This window comes from Trematomus bernacchii, unplaced genomic scaffold (genome assembly GCF_902827165.1).
Source record: "Trematomus bernacchii unplaced genomic scaffold, fTreBer1.1, whole genome shotgun sequence".
NCBI lineage: Eukaryota > Metazoa > Chordata > Actinopteri > Perciformes > Nototheniidae > Trematomus > Trematomus bernacchii.
Window position 1 is genome coordinate 16408888 of NW_022987973.1, and position 18204 is coordinate 16427091.

The 18204-nt window shown below is 41.2% G+C and overlaps 1 protein-coding gene across 1 annotated transcript in view; it reads right to left on the reverse strand.

The window, feature by feature from the left end:
• Window positions 1–947, reverse strand: part of LOC117471230 (coronin-2B-like) — a 41156-nt gene extending 40209 nt beyond the window's left edge. The window contains 1 exon segment of the mRNA XM_034116085.1: window positions 719–947. Within this exon segment, the coding sequence (XP_033971976.1) occupies window positions 719–733 (15 nt within the window). The 5' untranslated portion in view covers window positions 734–947.
• Window positions 948–18204: the final 17257 nt, after the last annotated feature.

The window sequence follows — 18204 nt, forward strand, 5'->3', positions numbered from 1 at the left end:
TCACAGTTGAGCAAGACAAATCCACAGTATGATTGAAGCACACTGACAACACTTTTTCATCTTAAGTACTTAAAAATCCATAATTAGTATATCTAAATGGTAATCTTTCAGTTAATTAGTATAATAAATCAGTGTTTGTCAAAGCCATCTTCAGGCTTTAAGAGACTATTCCCTGCAGCTGCTAGCAAACAAAACCTGCTAACGATCTCCCATATTCTTATTGATACAAGTGGAATCAAATAATTTAAACAACCAAATTGGCCAGAATTAGCACAGACTCTTCATCTCTTATCAACCCTGTACATACACTATGATAACATATTTTGAAAGGGAGTCAAAATGACAGCAGCAAACAAAGTTTAGTCTTCAAATGCCAAGTCTCATTTAAAATAAAGTCCTATACAGATGAAATAATAACTTCATACCCAGTACAAATTGCTGCCGGCCTGTAATAAGCTGCAGATTAGAGAATGTAATCACAGAATTCGATTCTGGTTTTATCATAACCGAAATGCATTTCTAATGGGAAGACAAATTAAGCAACATCCTATGGCAGCAGCATCATGATAACCTTCTGCTCCCGCAACTCTACACTACACTACTTAAAAACTCAACTCATGAGAATAACACCCAAAATAACCTTCACGGTCCAATCCACCCACAATCCCAAATTACTGTTGACATCCTGAAAGTTGCATCCCATGCAGAGTGGTCTTACCTTTGTGACAGTCATGCAGAATCAGTGGGTGAGGAGCAGGCCAGTGTCCCCTTCAAGCAAAGAGCAACGCCGCAGGAGTGGCAGAGTGATGAGGAGGAGAGAAGGGCAGCTCTGCTGAATATGCAGAGAGAGCGAGAGAGAAAAGAGGAGGGGACAGACAGGTTAGCGTGTCTGGCTCACTCAATACGAGAGGGCTGATTGCTGCTGCTGCTGCAGTGAAGTAACGGCTGGCAAGCCGGCATGCGGTTGGTTACTACAACAGGGAAAAGCTCTCTGCTAGGATACACCCCCTCCCTCCTCCCTCCCTCCCTCCCTCCCTGCCTGCACACATGCACACGCACACGCACACATGCACACGCACACGCACACACACACACACTGGAGATGATACACACAAAGTCTAGCTGCCCTAACCTCTCGCTCTCTGTCTCTCGCAATATGATTAGTGATGGCTAATACAGCTTATTGATGAGCAGTCAGGCAGGGCAGCAGGAGGAGGCGGAGCAGTGCTGCCTGGGACAGGAGAGGAGAGGACTGCAGGAGAGGGAGGGAGGGAGAGAGGGAGGGAGTTGGATGCTGTGTCGCAGTCTGCTCCTTAGGCATGAGGCTAGCTGCACGTCATCCGGTGTGTATAAATGTGTGTGGGTCTGTGTGTGTAAATGACGGGAGGTAACAAGAACATTTTAGGAGCAAACTATGCTGAATGTATTATTTCTAAAGGCGAAAACATTACAGAGATCTTGGCAGACACACAGGGACATACAAAAAGGAATACACACAATGTTGAAGCTAAAAAGCTGTACTTATGGACACTCTTTGAGAAAGATTATATTCTGACCCTACACATATAGCATAGGGAAAACATTCAAAATTACTTTTCATCATCACTGTTCGGTGAAACCATAGTGATGTAATTTTATCACGTTCTGCTGTTTAAATGAATGACTTTAATGAAATCTGAATTAAATCAGTCTTAAGATTTTGTCGTGCACGTATGAGTTTTGTCTGAGTATTTGCAAACATTCGCTATCACAAATTATTCCTATAAATATCATTACACTGATTTAAACCCTAGACACAGCCCTAAACCTGATGCAAATGCAAACTGTAATTCTTATGTTATGTTACTCTTAAGCCTTGAATCAAATTTAATTTTCTAAATAAATCAGACACAGCGTGAAATCTTAGTGTTTGGGTACCTTATTGTGAAGCTGACCGTTGAGCGGCCCGACCAAGCAAGGAGGCAGAGGCAGAACGTCCAAAATACAACCCGGTGTGGGCATTTATTACTCACGGGCACATGACACAGCCTCAATCTCGCTGTTCACGTGAGCACAGTCACCAGCCACAAGGATCTCACACACCTCTAACCCAACAAGAAAACAGCACCTAAATACACACACAGACTAAGACACAGGTGAGGGGGGAGGAGCCATCACAGGGCACCAGGTGAACACAATCCCCAACAATTAAGCTATACAACCCGTAACGGAGGCCGAGATCTATGGGCCCAGAGATCACCTCCGTGACACTTATGTTCTGTGGAAGGAAAGTAGGTATCCTCTAATTAATGTGCAAGTGGAGAGAACATGAGTATAGAAATACATAGGCACCCACCCACCCTCACTCGAGCAGTTATACATCTTTGTCATACTTATTGTGTAAATACAGGATGCTAGACACTGGCCAAGATTCCAATTCAGTTACCATGGTTCAATTTCACATAGCTGTGTGAGACTCTTCTCTAGTGGCTGCAGCCCACAATACTGGCTTTGTTTAGTGTGTGTGTGTGTGTGTGTGTGTGTGTGTGTGTGTGTGTGTGTGTGTGTGTGTGTGTGTGTTACTGTAAATGTCCGCACATGCTGGAGTGAAGGTCATTAACAGTCAGAAGGGATCTGATACTGAATGACATAATAGAAAGTGTCCATTGCAGGAAGCTCATTATGGATTTCTCTCTTACTGTGGTTGTATCACACTCACCCTCAATATCAATCTCTATGCGTGTCATCTGTGGCCCCACTCTGGGCATATCCTGTCTGGAACAATAGCATTTCCTGTGTCTGTGAACACATTATGGGAGGTGGTAGAGTTTAAAAAAAAAGTTATATGAGAATATATCTTGATTACAATAAATGCCTACTTCATCCTTCATACTTTACAACTTGTGTAGTTTGACATTTCAGTGAATTAAATAAAGATAGTTATGAAGTTAGTCATTTCTCCAACTTGCATGAGCATGATCTAGTGTGAAACTTACTGGGTGTGCCATGGCAATATAGAGATTAATTTGTTCATGGTGTTGGAAGTACGTAATCCTTTCAGTATACATCAAATACAAGCTGGTGGAGGAACTGACATCATTTACTCGGCGGAGGTGGCAAAAACAGGGACCTGCAGACCAGAGGAAGCCATCATGTCTCACGTGTTCCATCAGACATCTACATGATCCCTAAAAGAAAATAGAGGTAGGTATAACATATTTATAAAGAAATGTTGATAAATGCAATAATAATAATAATTGTGTCTTAAATTAATTATTCCTTTCTGTTCCAGTGAATAATGGCATGTCTGCTTTGTATAATGAACTTAATTTCCTTTGTGTATACTAGCCTGACTCTCTGACCACTTTCTGCACCATACTTAACAGTTTGCTGCCATCATGTGGTGAAGTCATTTTATTACCTCCAAGTAGTATGGCTCAAGTAATACTAATGTTTTTTACAACGCTGATTATATTTACCTATATAATCAGCTCATGCTTATAAAGTCAGACAAGCAAATTAAGTATATTTAACTTAGTGTCTCAGAACGTGTTCTTTATCTCTCTATCTAATGAATACAAATTGAAACAAATCAACAATGGAAACAAAGTAAACTCCTAACTGAAATGTACTGTAAGATTCAATAAGGTTAAAGTGCTGGGCAAATTTGCACACCAAGATCAGTCAAGTCAAGTTACAGTGTGGAAAATGAAATAGTGACACATGTTTCTCGGAACTATGGTTGTGTTATTCTAAATAATCGACAAAAAATAATCCCCATGACAAAACATGAAATTCTGTATTGTTTTATCTGTGGACTGTTTGCTTAACAATCTTAGCATCAGGCACTAATAAAGACACCATTAACATTGAACTGTTAAAACTGAAAACCGTTGCCAGACGGTAAAAAAAACTGTAGCAGATTGTGCTGTGGGAGGTGGCAAAAACAAAATCATAATTGTTTTAAAATAAACCAAATTTGATTTCTGACTTTGAAGTTAAAGTAACATAGGAATATTTTTGTATTTCAGAACCCCCCTACAAACTTCTGTCTTTCCACGGTGGAAAAACGGTGTGTTGAAGTTTGATTTAATGTGAATAGGTTTTATTTATTTTTTATCTTAAAAACTGATGCAAGTTATTTCCACCAGTAAAGAATATACATTTCGATGTATGTATAATCTTTGTGTATTTGTGTTTCTTTCTTGCCCCCTTTACAGTATATTTATATACAGTCTGTAAAAGGATTGTTGTATGATAAGATTTAAGATGAATAAATAGAACAGACATAGACAACTGTTTTGACTTTGTATTGTCATTATTTTCTTGTTTTAAGCAGTTGTATAAAATGCTTTTGATGCACTTTATAAGGGGATCAATAAGATACAATTGTGAAACACCTTCAGAAAACACTTAAGCTATTACCTAGCAAATATGAAAGAAAGACGAGTAATCCTGAATATATAAATACCTAAATTATTAAGACCGATATCCACTTCCTTTGAAGGACCAAGCTTGGTCAAACTCAATACAATAATGACAAACTACATTTCTACAAAATATTTCTAACAATAGGGGGAAGCAGAGGGCCCCCTCTGCCACCACCTCCAAAAGTAATAGCAAAAAAAAACTCTTTAAAAATTGCAGGCTAGATCCAAATGAAGCAAGCTGTATATAACAAACAAGAATGTTAATTCCAAATCAGTTTATCAATATCAGACACACTTACAAAAAGATAAGATGACAAAAACATACTTATTTGTTGTAGGCCTACTTGTGTTTTTTTAATCCAATTGATTATTGGCTTTTTTTGTGCCAACCAAAGCCCTTAACACAGCAGCGGTTTTGACGTGTCATCGCAGGGTAAACACAGGTATAACTGATCAAGATACATGTGGTACTTTTCAGTGCGTCACAGCCATGTGTGAAAGGGGCAATATGCCCCTTTCACACCAGCGCTTTTTCCTGTTCACACCGCAGCGGCGGCGCGTCATAGCTCCGGAATGCGGTTCACTTCCAGCTCCAAAAGATTGTCGGTCCAGAGCATAGACTGTATATATAAATGGACGTAGGGTCCGTGACGTCACCCATAGGATTCTGCAGAGTTGCCGAGAAGCCCTTAGTAGGCGGAGTCGGCCACTAACGGCTCGACAGTGGCGTCAGAGTTGAGTAGTATGAAGCTGCAGCCTCGGAGGAGGGTGCACTCTCAGGACCGCATGCACTCTCAGGACCGCATGCACTCTCAGGACCCTAGTTGTTTTGCAACATCGCCACCTAGTGAGCAGGAGACATGAATATGAACGACAACGCAGAGAGTGTGAGTAGTGTGAAGTGCTTTTAAAGTTTTATTTGTTTAACATTAATAACAATTCCGGTGTCTTGAAATGAAGTGTGATTAGCTAACATTAACTATGATAGTCTTAAGGCAATACAAACAAACATCTGTTAGCTTATGATAGCTTCTAAAAGTATTAAAGGCACTAAAAACAATTATTTGTTAGCTATAGCTTTCGGCAAAAGCTAATGCTAATAGCATTAGCTTCATTAGCATATTTGATTATTTGTTTAATGAAACTGTAGCGTGATTTTGGCAAGCCCAACTAGGTGTCCTACATTAATTGTTGATTTAATCACTAATTACAGTAACACGTGCTAACTGTCATCTGTTAGCCTATGATGACTCGCTGCAAAACCAACTGTTAGCCTTTTTGTTTATTTGTTTAATGAAACCGTATGTTATGGTTATGTTATTTAGCAGAGGCTTTTATCCAAAGTGACTCACAAAAAACATAAAAGAACCATAATTAACATTAGATTATCAATACAAATAGTTACATAGTCAGTTACATTACGTATTACATTTTTAACAGGGTAATTAGTCATCTGTAACCTACATTTTAAAAAAGTAAACTTCCCAACCCTGATCATTAATTATAGTCAGCTAATTAATTAAACTTCAAAGGATGACAAAAGCATGTCAATATGATCTGTCTGTCCGCTACATTAAATCAGCAGTAGCCTAATATAAGTTCTGTATTCAGTGTAAATGCTTCTTTAATAGTCATTGTATTACTATTTGAATTCATTGTAAATAATCTTAACTGTGCTGACTGCCTGTTTACTGTTTATCAGACAGTCTCATCATTTTGACATGTTTTGTAATATTGCATGAGGTGTTTTAGTCAGTTATTATGTCGGCCTATTCTGTAGGTTAGAATCTGTCGTGTCAGAATCTAACAATTAGGCCTAATTTATGTCTGTCTGTGAAAGTATTTCAAAATGTTCAGTTTGACCAATTGCTCTCTCTTTTTCAAGATGCATATTTCAATCCAAGAGGGGAGATCCTTGCCCGATTTACAACGATGCACTACATGTTGCAAAGTCTATAAAGTGTCTTTACTTCTGCCTTCTCCTATCCTAGTATTATGAAGTTGATTGACTAAGAGTAAGGTCAGCTAAATTAAGGAAGGTTTTGTTGTTTTTCTGTCTGAATTGTAATTTTCTTATGACATTCTACTTCAGGTGTCGTCAACTGGAATGTCTTCTCAGAGGGACACAAAAGGGAATTTCGGAAGGAATACCAAATTTCCAGGTGCTTTTACTGCGACAACCTTTATAAGGACGTTGGCACAGGCTACCGGGGAAGTGGACGGCGAGGAGTGTTGCAGGGTTTTTACTCAGAAGAGGGCTTCCCGGGGTACTGCAGCTGGAGCTGTTGTCTGGTGGTTGAGGGAACAGCAGACCCCGCCTCACCCCAGTGAAGAATCCACAGTGCCCAATAAATAAAAATGTATTCTGCACTGAAATTCCGCTCGTCAAATTGCATGTTTATCTTTTGCAGCCTGGTGCATAAACACACTAACAGTTGTTTTTGAGTAATCTAGCACCTCTTCAAAGACACATTTGATTTGATTTATTTCGAACGTGTAATACAATAAAAAAAAAATATATATAATAATGAAATGAAACAAGAGAATTATGATACTGTAGAAACATAAGCAGTATCAAATTGATTCAAAGGAGTTTACACTTATTTAACCCCACCCCTTCTCCCAAAAACTAAATTAACAGTTTTCTTTTAACAAAATATACATCTAAATGTATGTCTACATACAATATACATTTTCAATTATAAATAGATTATATCATTATTACTACAATATATATATATATATTTATGTTGTATGTCAAATTTGATAAAGACAAATATAAAAGACTATCTTTTTTAGGGCTGTCAGTCGATTAAAATATTTAATCGCGATTAATCGCATGATTGTCCATAGTTAATCGCGATTAATCGCAAATTAATCGCACATTTTTTATCTGTTCTAAATGTACCTTAGAGGGATATCTTTCAAGTTTTTAATACTCTTATCAACATATGAGTGGACAAATATGCTTTATATGTTTGTTTATTATCATTTGAACAATGACAAATATTCTCATGAATATTAAACACAACAACCTCTGAACATTACAAATATTCGCCTCAATTCAACCTGGAACCTCTCTCATACAATAATACAGTACTGTGTGTGTGTGTGTGTGTGTGTGTGTGTGTGTGTGTGTGTGTGTGTGTGTGTGTGTGTGTGTGTGTGTGTCGGTGTGTGTGTGTGTGTGTGTGGAGACACTGTGATGGATCATTGGAGCTATGTGCAGCTCAAGGCATATATGCTCGAATGGGAGCTGCCTGGACGCTGCATTCATGTTGCGCGCACTATCCGTGCTGAGTGTGCTGACTTTTCGTACAATGTCCCACTGTCTGGCTACCTGCATAAAGTCAAGTGCTCAGCGCAGTTGTCGGCGAAATGTCATTGAAACAGCTCCTTATATCCGTTAGCGCAGCTAGCTAGCACCAGATGCTAACAACAACAACTACACGTAAGGTGTGCCTCGCTCGCGCGAGTCGCGCCACACATACACACTCCCTCCCGGTTCTCCCGATGGCCAGTCCGGGCCTGCCGGTGAGCGTGGAAGTGTGGTCTGCCACAAGCGGGCGACAGGAGCGGGGCTGTCAGCATCAGCTTGTAGATGGTATTTTACACTCGATGCGCTCTGAAACTACGGCGGCCGAGGACAAAAAATACACATGCGTTAATCGCGTTAAAATAATTAGTGGCGTTAATTTTTTTTTGCGTTAACGCGTTATTAACGCGTTAACTTGACAGCCCTAATCTTTTTACATCTGACATACAAAATACATTTGTTATTAAAAATCAAAAACATATTAACAACTTGTTGTTAATAATAATAATGTAATTTCAGTAAGAAAAACATATTTTCATGCATTTTTAGATGGTTAATAACAAGCATTACAATGTCTAAAGAGACTCGCAGTGTATGAGACTCAATACTCGCTGGTTGTACTTTTGCGGTCATCCAATCCGCTAGGTGGCGATGTTGCAAAACAACTAGGATCCTGAGAGTGCATGCGGTCCTGAGAGTGCATGCGGTCCTGAGAGTGCACCCTCCTCCGAGGCTGCAGCTTCATACTATAGAGTGGCGAAGTCCCTCCCACTTACTTCCGGGGTATGGGACCTTATTCCGGAAAAGTTATGCATTGAAGTCAATGGGGAGAGAAAACTTATCTTTCGATCCCGTTTGAATTGTGCCATGAATTACACATATGATGTTTGTCAATCTTAAAAAATCATTTCCATGTCAAAAAAGTCACAGTTTGTCGTAAAACTGTTGAAATATAAGACTATGAAAAATACGTAACTAGAAAGACTACAAATCCCAGAGTCGCGTAAGTGATGTCACAATTGTTTACCTCCACCATTCAGATACCTAAGATCAGCGCAATATAGATATAATCTATCTATATGGCGTTGGCTAAGATAAGATAACTTTAACAAGATGCCTGTGTGCTTAGTACCAGGTTGTTATTATACCAGCAATGGGTCTTGCTCGTTCTTTTGCTTCCCGTCTGATGAAACGACCAGGAGTGGCTTGATCAAGTTAGCTACCTAGCTAGTAGCTAGCACGTTAGTTAGCATTACAGCCTTGTCATTTTTATTAGCCTTAACATGAAGTAACATTAAGTAACCCAAAATGTTAAACAGTAAGAGTAGTAGTCATATTTCGTGAACCCTTTGAATAGTACTGTCACCGGTGTGATCATTCTATAATACACCATTTAATTCCGGGGGAGAAATGCTAACGCTAACGTTAGCATCGGCGATCTTTTCTACTTCATGCTATCTGCACAAATGGTTGACATTAAACATTAAAACGACCAGGCAGTTCAGAGAGAATCAAAGGAAGGCAGGCTTTGCATGACATTCTTCAGGACGTGTTTCATTGTGGTGATAGTCAATCGTTTGTTGACAAGACAGTAGTGACGGCCATCTTGGTGACGTGTGTGGTTGACCAGAGATGTAGTTCATTGAGCCTTTCACACAAACAAATGTGTTACTTCACAGTTTTACAACACATTTTAATTTTTTTGACTTGCAAAATTATCTTTTATTGACAAACATCATATGTGTAATTCGTGGCACAATTCAAACGGGATCGAAAGATAATCTTTCTCTCTCCATTGACTTCAATGCATAACTTTTCCGAAATAAGGTCCCATGGGGCTCAACCGGAAGGGGAGGGACTTCGCCACTCTATTGTCAGAGTTCCACTCCCGCCTGCTCCAAATAAGGGCAAAGAGGCGGAGCCGAGGCGGGACCTGCTGCCTCCGAGCTGGAAGTTCCAGAGCTAGCTGAAGCTACCAAGCTAAGCTAACATGCTCACCATCTGCACACTGCCGTCGCATTTTACGTTTCTAAGGTAAGCGGACATGAGACTATTCAGCAAAACTATAAATAATAATCTAAGTTGAGTTTTTAGCATAATACTTCAGAATCTTAAAATCCCTTAATGTTTGTATGCAATGTGCTAAATTAAACACTGGAATCAAGCAAAAATATTAATATGTTTGCATGACATTAGTTATTTATATTTTGCCATCACTTAATTATACGTTTAATACATTTAAGTTAAGCTAAGGTACATGTGATGATAGCTAGTTAGTGCTCTTACCTGTGAGGCCTCCTCCAAACAGCATTATAACCAGACTGTATCATTAAAACTACAAGTACCAGTTCTAGATCCTTGACTTTAGACAAACAATTCAAAAGACAAAATGTATTTAAAGACCAATCTTTATTTGAAGGTGCCTCTTAACCTGAGATATTAGTTATACAGTAATAGTATTGACAATCTAAAAAAACTGAGCAACTCAACAGTCAACTTTATATTTCTTATTGTCTAAAGCATTTATTATTTTCATTTTTCCCCTCTCATATTCAGTGTGGATGGATTGAGACAGCGTGGTGTCCAGAGAGCTGCAGAGATTTCAGAGAGAAACCTCCGTGTGATGGACGTCCTGTCTGTTGGTTTGGAGAGGACTGAGGGTCTTTCCTCAGCGAGGAGGACCAGGCCTGATGGAGGAGCCCATGCATAGCTGATACCACCTGATCAGGCCTAGTCTGTCACTTTATTTGACTAAATGTGTTTACTTATACATTTAATAGGTTTACACCTTCTGTCCATATGTGCTTTTTATTTAAAACATGTTTGATTAACTTTTGGTTCACATTTCAATAAATTGAATTTGTATTTGCACTCCTTTTGTCCATTATTCTTACTGAAAATGTTAGATTACACATTCACATCCGACTGAAGATTGGCCCCATTTATTTGAGTTGCAAACTCTGTGGTACAAGGTACATGTTGTGAAGCTCATGAAGTGAGGCAAATAGAAATAATCAGCTGATGGAGTGTAGATGTGGAAATAGGTGCATTTGATCAGCTGACAGTGTTTTCACAATAAAAATAGTTTCTTAGTGAAAGTGTACTGGTCTTAACATCTCATAACATCAGCTTTTAGGAGTCCAGTTCTGTCTCTCACTCTCTGGTCCAGCCTGTCTGCATCACCTGGACACTTTAAACAAACAGATATATATGTAAAGAACCATGTGTACAAACAATATAACTTATTATCTTCTGTTGAACATGTTGGATTGTGTATTGTCCGAGTCAGGGTCCTTTTTATTTTACTGTAACTTTGGAAGTTGTGTTACCAATGCTTACTGTTTATTTGATACCAATTTGGTAATGCAATTAATAAAAACAACAAGGTTTGGGTTCGTTCTTCAGATGACTGTGATGTTAACGTGTAAGCCTCAATAATGAACTCCAGCTCAACCAACCATATTGTAATATCTAAGTAATCATCTTGAAATATGACATTAATAATTGTAATATACACACATCTTATTGTGAGGTTGATTTCACATACACTACTTCGACGTTAGCTTGTCTACATACTTGAGCATAGCCAATTTAAATTAACCTTAGCGATGCATACAGTTCCTACCTACATAATAAAATATCTCTCTAAGTTACAAGGATGACCTTATTTTATCAACCTCAAACAGAAGCCTTTTGTTCTACAGTATTATCCCACTTAACGCTTAACACTTGTCTATTTCGTTTTAACCTTTATATATACAGTCTATGGTTTTAAGTTAACTTGGAGGCTAAGATTAGCATCGTTAGCACCGATGTAGCTACCACTCGCTTACACGTTAACCCAAGCCTTAACATTCATTACGTAGCTGATTGAAATCATAAACACATAAATAAAGTACTCGAATTTCACTTACCGCAAAACGGCATTCATGCACCGTCTGTTTTAACCGCAGAGCGAGTCACAATAGTCCGATATATAAGCATGAAGAACAAACAAACACGGCCGGGGTCAAGTTGTGTTCCCTGGATGAACTGAGCAGGCAGAGTCCCTGTAGCTTCACGGAGACGGAGCAGCTAGCAGAGAGACAAGAAGCTAACAGCAGCAGTCACTTGACAGAGCTGTCACTCAATGTGACCACGCCCTAATTTATGCAAAAACTTTAAGACCTAATATAAATAAAAGGGTCATGTTAGAAAACAATTCACTCACAGATTCATAATCATGAAGGTGGAATCTAACTATATACATAATAATATTTATTGCATCCAGGGCTAGAAACGTTTTTTTTCTGCTGTGAAATTGGGCATTTTAACATGGGGGTCTATGGAAATTGCTCCTTTCTGCAGTCATCGCCTATCGGCCAATATATGAACTGCAGTTTGTGGCACTTCCGTATTGGCGTCCCGGCTCTTCCCCAGAGTTTGCCGCTTGGTCCAGAGGCAAGAGCTTCGGAGCTATGACGCGGCGTCGCTTACGGCTCTCTTAGGTCGAGGCGTGCAGGAAACCTTACTTTGACCATCCGTTCGCTGTTATTGATCATTGTGGAGAGCAGGCAGACGTTTTGTTTGTTATTATAGCAGCTATCGGATGAAATTAATACATGGGCTGTACAGGTTGTCATGTCCGACTATCACAAGTAGAATCATAATGAAAAATACGCCGGTAAAATGTGCCTGTAGAAAACGGCTTAGCAAGTAGTCAGTTTAGCTTCGGTTGCTATGCTAACATCACCCATGTTATACCAGAGAAACTTTCATAACAGCGTTGTGATGCCAAACAGCGTCAATTCAGACTGACACACATTCACTTAAGGGGAACTGGGGATATGTATCAGCTGCTTGTGTGACAGTCAGACAGTGAATACTTTAGAGCCGTGTGAGCTAACCCGGAGCTAACGGGAGAATAAACTCCCGTGGAAGATCAGCCAGCACTGCAGCGGTCGGTAAATGCCGCTGAAACACATTAATAAACAATGAACCACGGCACTCTGGAGAAAAGTATAAGGTTGGAGAAGTCGTTATTTAATTTAATCTGGCTTCGTATGATTAAAAGCAACACGATCATCGACCCGACGCAGTCCCCGGCCCGTTGTTGTTGTGGGAGAAAATCAGCGACGTAAACTGTGACGTCATGACGCAGCAGCGGCAGCTCTGGGCGGTGTGAACAGAGCGGGAGCTGAAAAGGGAAACCGGAGCTGAACCAGAAAAGCTCTCGCTAGGAGCTAGAAAGGGAAAAGCGCTGGTGTGAAAGCCGCATATGATGTGGCCCACCTTAAGTGAAAGCCTCGTTTCGCGGAGAAGATCTCCCCGTCGTAATACAGCCAGCAGCGCTGCTGGCTGGTCCGCGAATGTCTGTCGAATATCCAACCCAGAGCCATATAATAATCTATATGGCGCTGATCCAACCTAAAACTAACTTCACCGCTGTACCCATTATGAGACACAATTCCCCACTCACCGCCCCAGTTGTAACTCCAGTAAAGGAGACAGCCAGTGGGCGCGTGCATGTGAGTGTGTGATAAACCGCAGGAAGTGCTGTCAAAGCGCCATGCGGGTGCAGGGACATTATGGCTGGCGTGTTGTCAGAAAACAAACCTTGCCTAGTGTAATAGCTCCGATTGATGCATTTCACCGTCTGTGTGAAGACCTTTATATATACAGTCTATGCCATAGACTCTATGGTGAAGACGGCATTATGACGGGGCACGCGGCCCCCCGTGAGCGTGCCGCGGTGCGTTCAAGGACCTCAGTAGAAAATCGGCCCTTTCTGTGTCAGCCCCCCATGGGCCAAACTTCCTTTTATGGAAGGTTTGTCGGCGGAGTGGGCCACCAGAGAGTACTACAGCTTCTTAGCTGCGACTCCACAGCTGCTTGCAGGTCACACAGTTTTATGGGGAATGGAAGCTCAGCTGTGTACTGACAGAATGGATGGACAGGACACAGTATGTAAATTGTAAATAAGCCATCTGTATGTCAAATATGTCTTATATGTCTTAAATGATATGATGAATTGGAAATGGGGGACCCTGATGTAAACAAGACGAAAGTCTTTCTCTGGTCTGCATCCCCTTAACAATTGTATGTTTTGAGCTGTACTGTACTGTACCCAATATACAAGCTGTTAATAAACTTTTCAATCAATCAATCAATCACACTGAAACTGAGGTACTCACTCCAGTTTTGCAGCGTCCCTCCTCCATTCAGGGGCATAAGAGAGGCAAATCTATCATCCCAGGAGGAGATAGGTTTCCTTTCAACAGAGATTCAGGCCCTGTTGCAAAAACAGGCTGTGTCTGTTGTGCACTCTCAGGACAGAGAAAAGGGGCTTTACTCCATGTAGTTCCTGGTTCCCAAGAAGACAGGAGAATTCAGACCCATTCTGGACTTTCGCAGCCTGAATCAGCACATTGCCTGCGAAAAGTTCCATATGTAAACCAATTACTGGAACTAGGGCAGCCGGGCGATTGGTTCACAACCATCAACCTGAAGGATGCTTACTTTCATGTCGAAAATTGCTCCAAAGCACAGAAGGTATTTGCGTTTTGCCTTCCAGGGGCTAGCCTACAAGTACAACAGACTACCGTTTGGCTACTCCCTATCCCCACGCACGTTCAGCAAATGTGTGGCATGAGGGTTTTCTAATACGACCTCATAGTCATGGCCGGGTCCAGGGAAGGGGCAAACACAGCCCAATTGATCTAAGTGGATTGCGGTCAATTGAGGGCAGTCCCATACCTCACCAGCAGGTGGAGTATCTGGGGATTTTGCTCGATGCAGGCAGACTACGTGCCACCCTGTCAGAGAGCAGACAGGCATCCCTGCTTCAGGCAGTTTGCAGACTGCGACAGGGGGCAACGGTGACAGCTTTGACCATCATGCAGACTCTGGGTCTCATGGAGGCTGCTCACCTCGTGGTACCGCTGGGGTTACTGCATATGCGTCGCCTGCAGAGGTTTAGATCCCAAGAGGCACAAACTACGTCTGGTGTCCACCCCCCCCTCAGTGGAGATCAACCTCCGATACTGGGGGTCCTCAAAGCATCTGCGGGCGGGTGACCTCCTACATCACGGCATCCATGACAGGATGGGGGGGGACCTGCCTAGAGAGAGCTATAGGTGGTGGCTGGCCTCTGACAGGGACTCGGCACATCAACCTTCTAGAGCTGCGGGCAGTAGAGTTGGTCCTACAGCACTTCAAACCCTTAATACAGGGCAAACATGTGCTGGTGAGGGGCGACAACCGCACCACAGTTGCTTCACCCGGAGGTAAGGATGCTCCGATCGATCGGCTGCCGATCGATATCGGCCGATACTCACTCTCTGCCGATAGATCGGTGCTCTCTAAAAATGCCGATCGCGAGAGCCGATCGCATGACGTAAAATTACGACGTAAAATACATGACACTTTTCTCTGTGCGCGGCAAAACAAGCTCGCCAAAATGGCTTCACCAGTCTGGCAGTATTTTAAGGTGTCCGAAAATGACATTAAAATAGCGGTATGCAACGTGTGTGAAGCAGAAATCCTGCAGCTCCACCCGCTGTGACGGACTGGTGAGCGGAGCAAAACACACACTAAGAGTTAGACCTAACACACTTAGCCATTTTATCTACCTCTAGAACAAGCTAAACTAGTTATAAATATATGTATTCTTCACTGTCGGGTCACTCATTACTGGATCAGTGAGCTGCAGGAGATACCATCATCATTATATATTTTTTTGATTTTGTATTTATGAGAAGACTTGAGTCGTAGATGGCTGCGACTCCGCCTCCTCGACCAGTGACTCTAGCAACATGAGCATTTATATGACTGGGTGGAGTGGCTTCATTTAGTGTCACATATTCTTCATGTCGCAACCAGGTTTCAGTGAGGCAACATAAGTCAATCTGATTGTCTGTTATTAAGTCATTAACTAATGCAGCCTTAGATGACACAGATCTGATGTTTAACAGTCCACAATTAATTGTCTTGTTTTGTTGCATTAATGTACTTTTGGTGTTCACTTTTATGAGGTTTTTGTGTAGAATTCCTCTTCTTTGTATTTGCCTCATTGGCCACTGGGTAGAGCTGGCGAGCAGGATTGGGAGTGTCTGTGGCGGAAAAGTAGAGATAATGCGTTCAGGGTCAGTGACCGTTGTTGTGACTAGTGCTGGCGTGGCTGTAGGGGACAGCGGACGATGGCAGGGGGCGCCAATCCCCAGGTCAGCAGACTGTCCCGATACCCCAGAAGAAGATGGGCTTGATGTTAATAGTCAGGCACGAGGATAGGACAGCACTGTGTGTTGAATATTAGCGGACAACATCTGAGAACCTGCTCTGTTTGGATGTACGCCGTCGTTGTTAAAAAGAGACCGGAGATTCCAGAAAAGGTTAAAATTGTCAATAAACCCGATATTCTGAGCTGTGCAGGTGGACTGCAGCCAGGTGTGAAGACTAAGCAGTCTACTGAAGCGAGCGGTGCCGCGGCCTACAGTGGGAATCGGCCCCGAAATAAAAACAGACATTCCACGGTTCTTTAGGAAGTCAAAAAGGTGGTTAAAATCAGATTCAACTGAGGTCAACTCAGACTGTTGACGAGCTGCATCGTTTGTGCCTATGTGGATTATCACTCTTTTGATGGATAACGAGAGTGTGGGCAGTAAATCCTGGAGCTTTTTCTGAATGTCGGATGTCATGGCACCGGGGAAGCAGTGTGTTGATACATTAAAAAAACGCACATTCCTTGCTATGGAATCGCCGATAATCAAGGTTGAGGGGGAGAAGAGTGGCCGTGGTAGTGTAGACGGGGCTCCGCCAGAACCGAAAATAAATAACACAAAACCCACACTGCTCAAACTTCGTAACTTTTCCTAAAATTGGTATATTTATTTATTTATTTATTTATTTTGGGGCGTGGGGAATGAAGAGAAAACATTTTTATGAGCATGGGATTTTGACCCCTCATATAAACAAATGCATAATGTTGCACTATACTTTGCAGCCACAAGCCGTTGCCAAGCAACGCTTATTGTTTAGGTCCTTTGACACGCAGGCAGTCATATAATTAACTAGAACTAGCTAGATCTGATAGATTTGGACATAAACGCGAGTGAAGTATAACCGGACGCGAGAGAGAGATCAGAGATCAGATCAGCTGCTGCTGACGGAGAACACGCAGCTCTTCCGGATCAAAGCTCCCCCGCTGTGACGGACCGTTGAGCGGAGCAAAATACACTAAGAGTTAGACCTAGCACACTTGGCTAGTTTATCTACTCTGGAACTAGCTAAACTAGTTATAAATATATTTATTCTTTACTGTCGGGTCACTCATTACAGGTTCAGCGAGCTGCACGAGACTGACTGGTTGTCAGGAGAGGGAGAGGAAAAGAGAGCACCCCGTTTATTTTTCCCATTTTATTATCCAGAATTACTGTAAACTTTTGAATAAAAGTAGTTAATCTACTATTAGTAGTTTGTTTAAATGCATTAATTATGTTTGTTTTTTTCATTAACATAAAATAAATCTCACGTACCCCCTGCAGTACTCCAAGGTACCCCTAGGGGTCCGCGTACCCCCATTTGAGAACCACTGCTTTAGAGTAAGCATGTAGGCTCTACAATGTAGGAACATAATACACAATAATATATTGAGTGTACAGTAACAGTGGCTATGCATCTTTGCAAGCTTTTAAATCCTATATCTTTCTCTTTAAGCCCCGAGCCTGTTTTCCAGGTCTCAGGCTCGAAAATGACATTCCCAGAAGAAATTACCATAACTACACCTCTAAAAGGGGAAAATTAATAATCTTTTTTCTCAAAGCAATGATAAACCTGTGAGTTGGATATAGAAGAGTCAGAATCAATATAGATTTTTTTTATTTTAAAGTAAATTCAGATTGAACATAGTAAAAAAAATTCAATGATTGTGTCCGTCCAAAAACAACACATTACTTATAGTGAAAACCACCCTTGAATGATGGGATCGGAGACTAAAAGCTTTAGGAATCCAAACTATAACATATAAGTACCCTGTATCAAGATTGATGCAAAACAAGTGAAATGTGACCTTTTTAGAGAGGTTTAGCTAATAAAAAACACTTCTGGGGTCATTTGGGTGGATTTGACCTATCTCTGGCCCCCCTTGGTCGATTGTGATGATTGACATTTCTTTTTAACCGCTAGAACCAATGGAATCGAGGGAAAGTTCCACATACACACACACATACCAAATAAGGAGTGAGAGTGACGCGTAGCAAAAACCGGAAGCTGCGCTAACCTCTGGTGGCTACCATTAGCAGCTAATATTTATTCTCCGATTTTTGCATAAAAATGGAATTATGGATTATCAATACTTTTTTCAAAGTGACAGACACATTGGATTAACCTATGGATTAACCTTCAGCCGCGTTTTTTCTCGTTGTAATGCTATTGAACACAACTTTTGTTCAGAATAACAGCTAAAGGTGAACATATCTCCGTGTTTTGCTACCTAAAGCTACG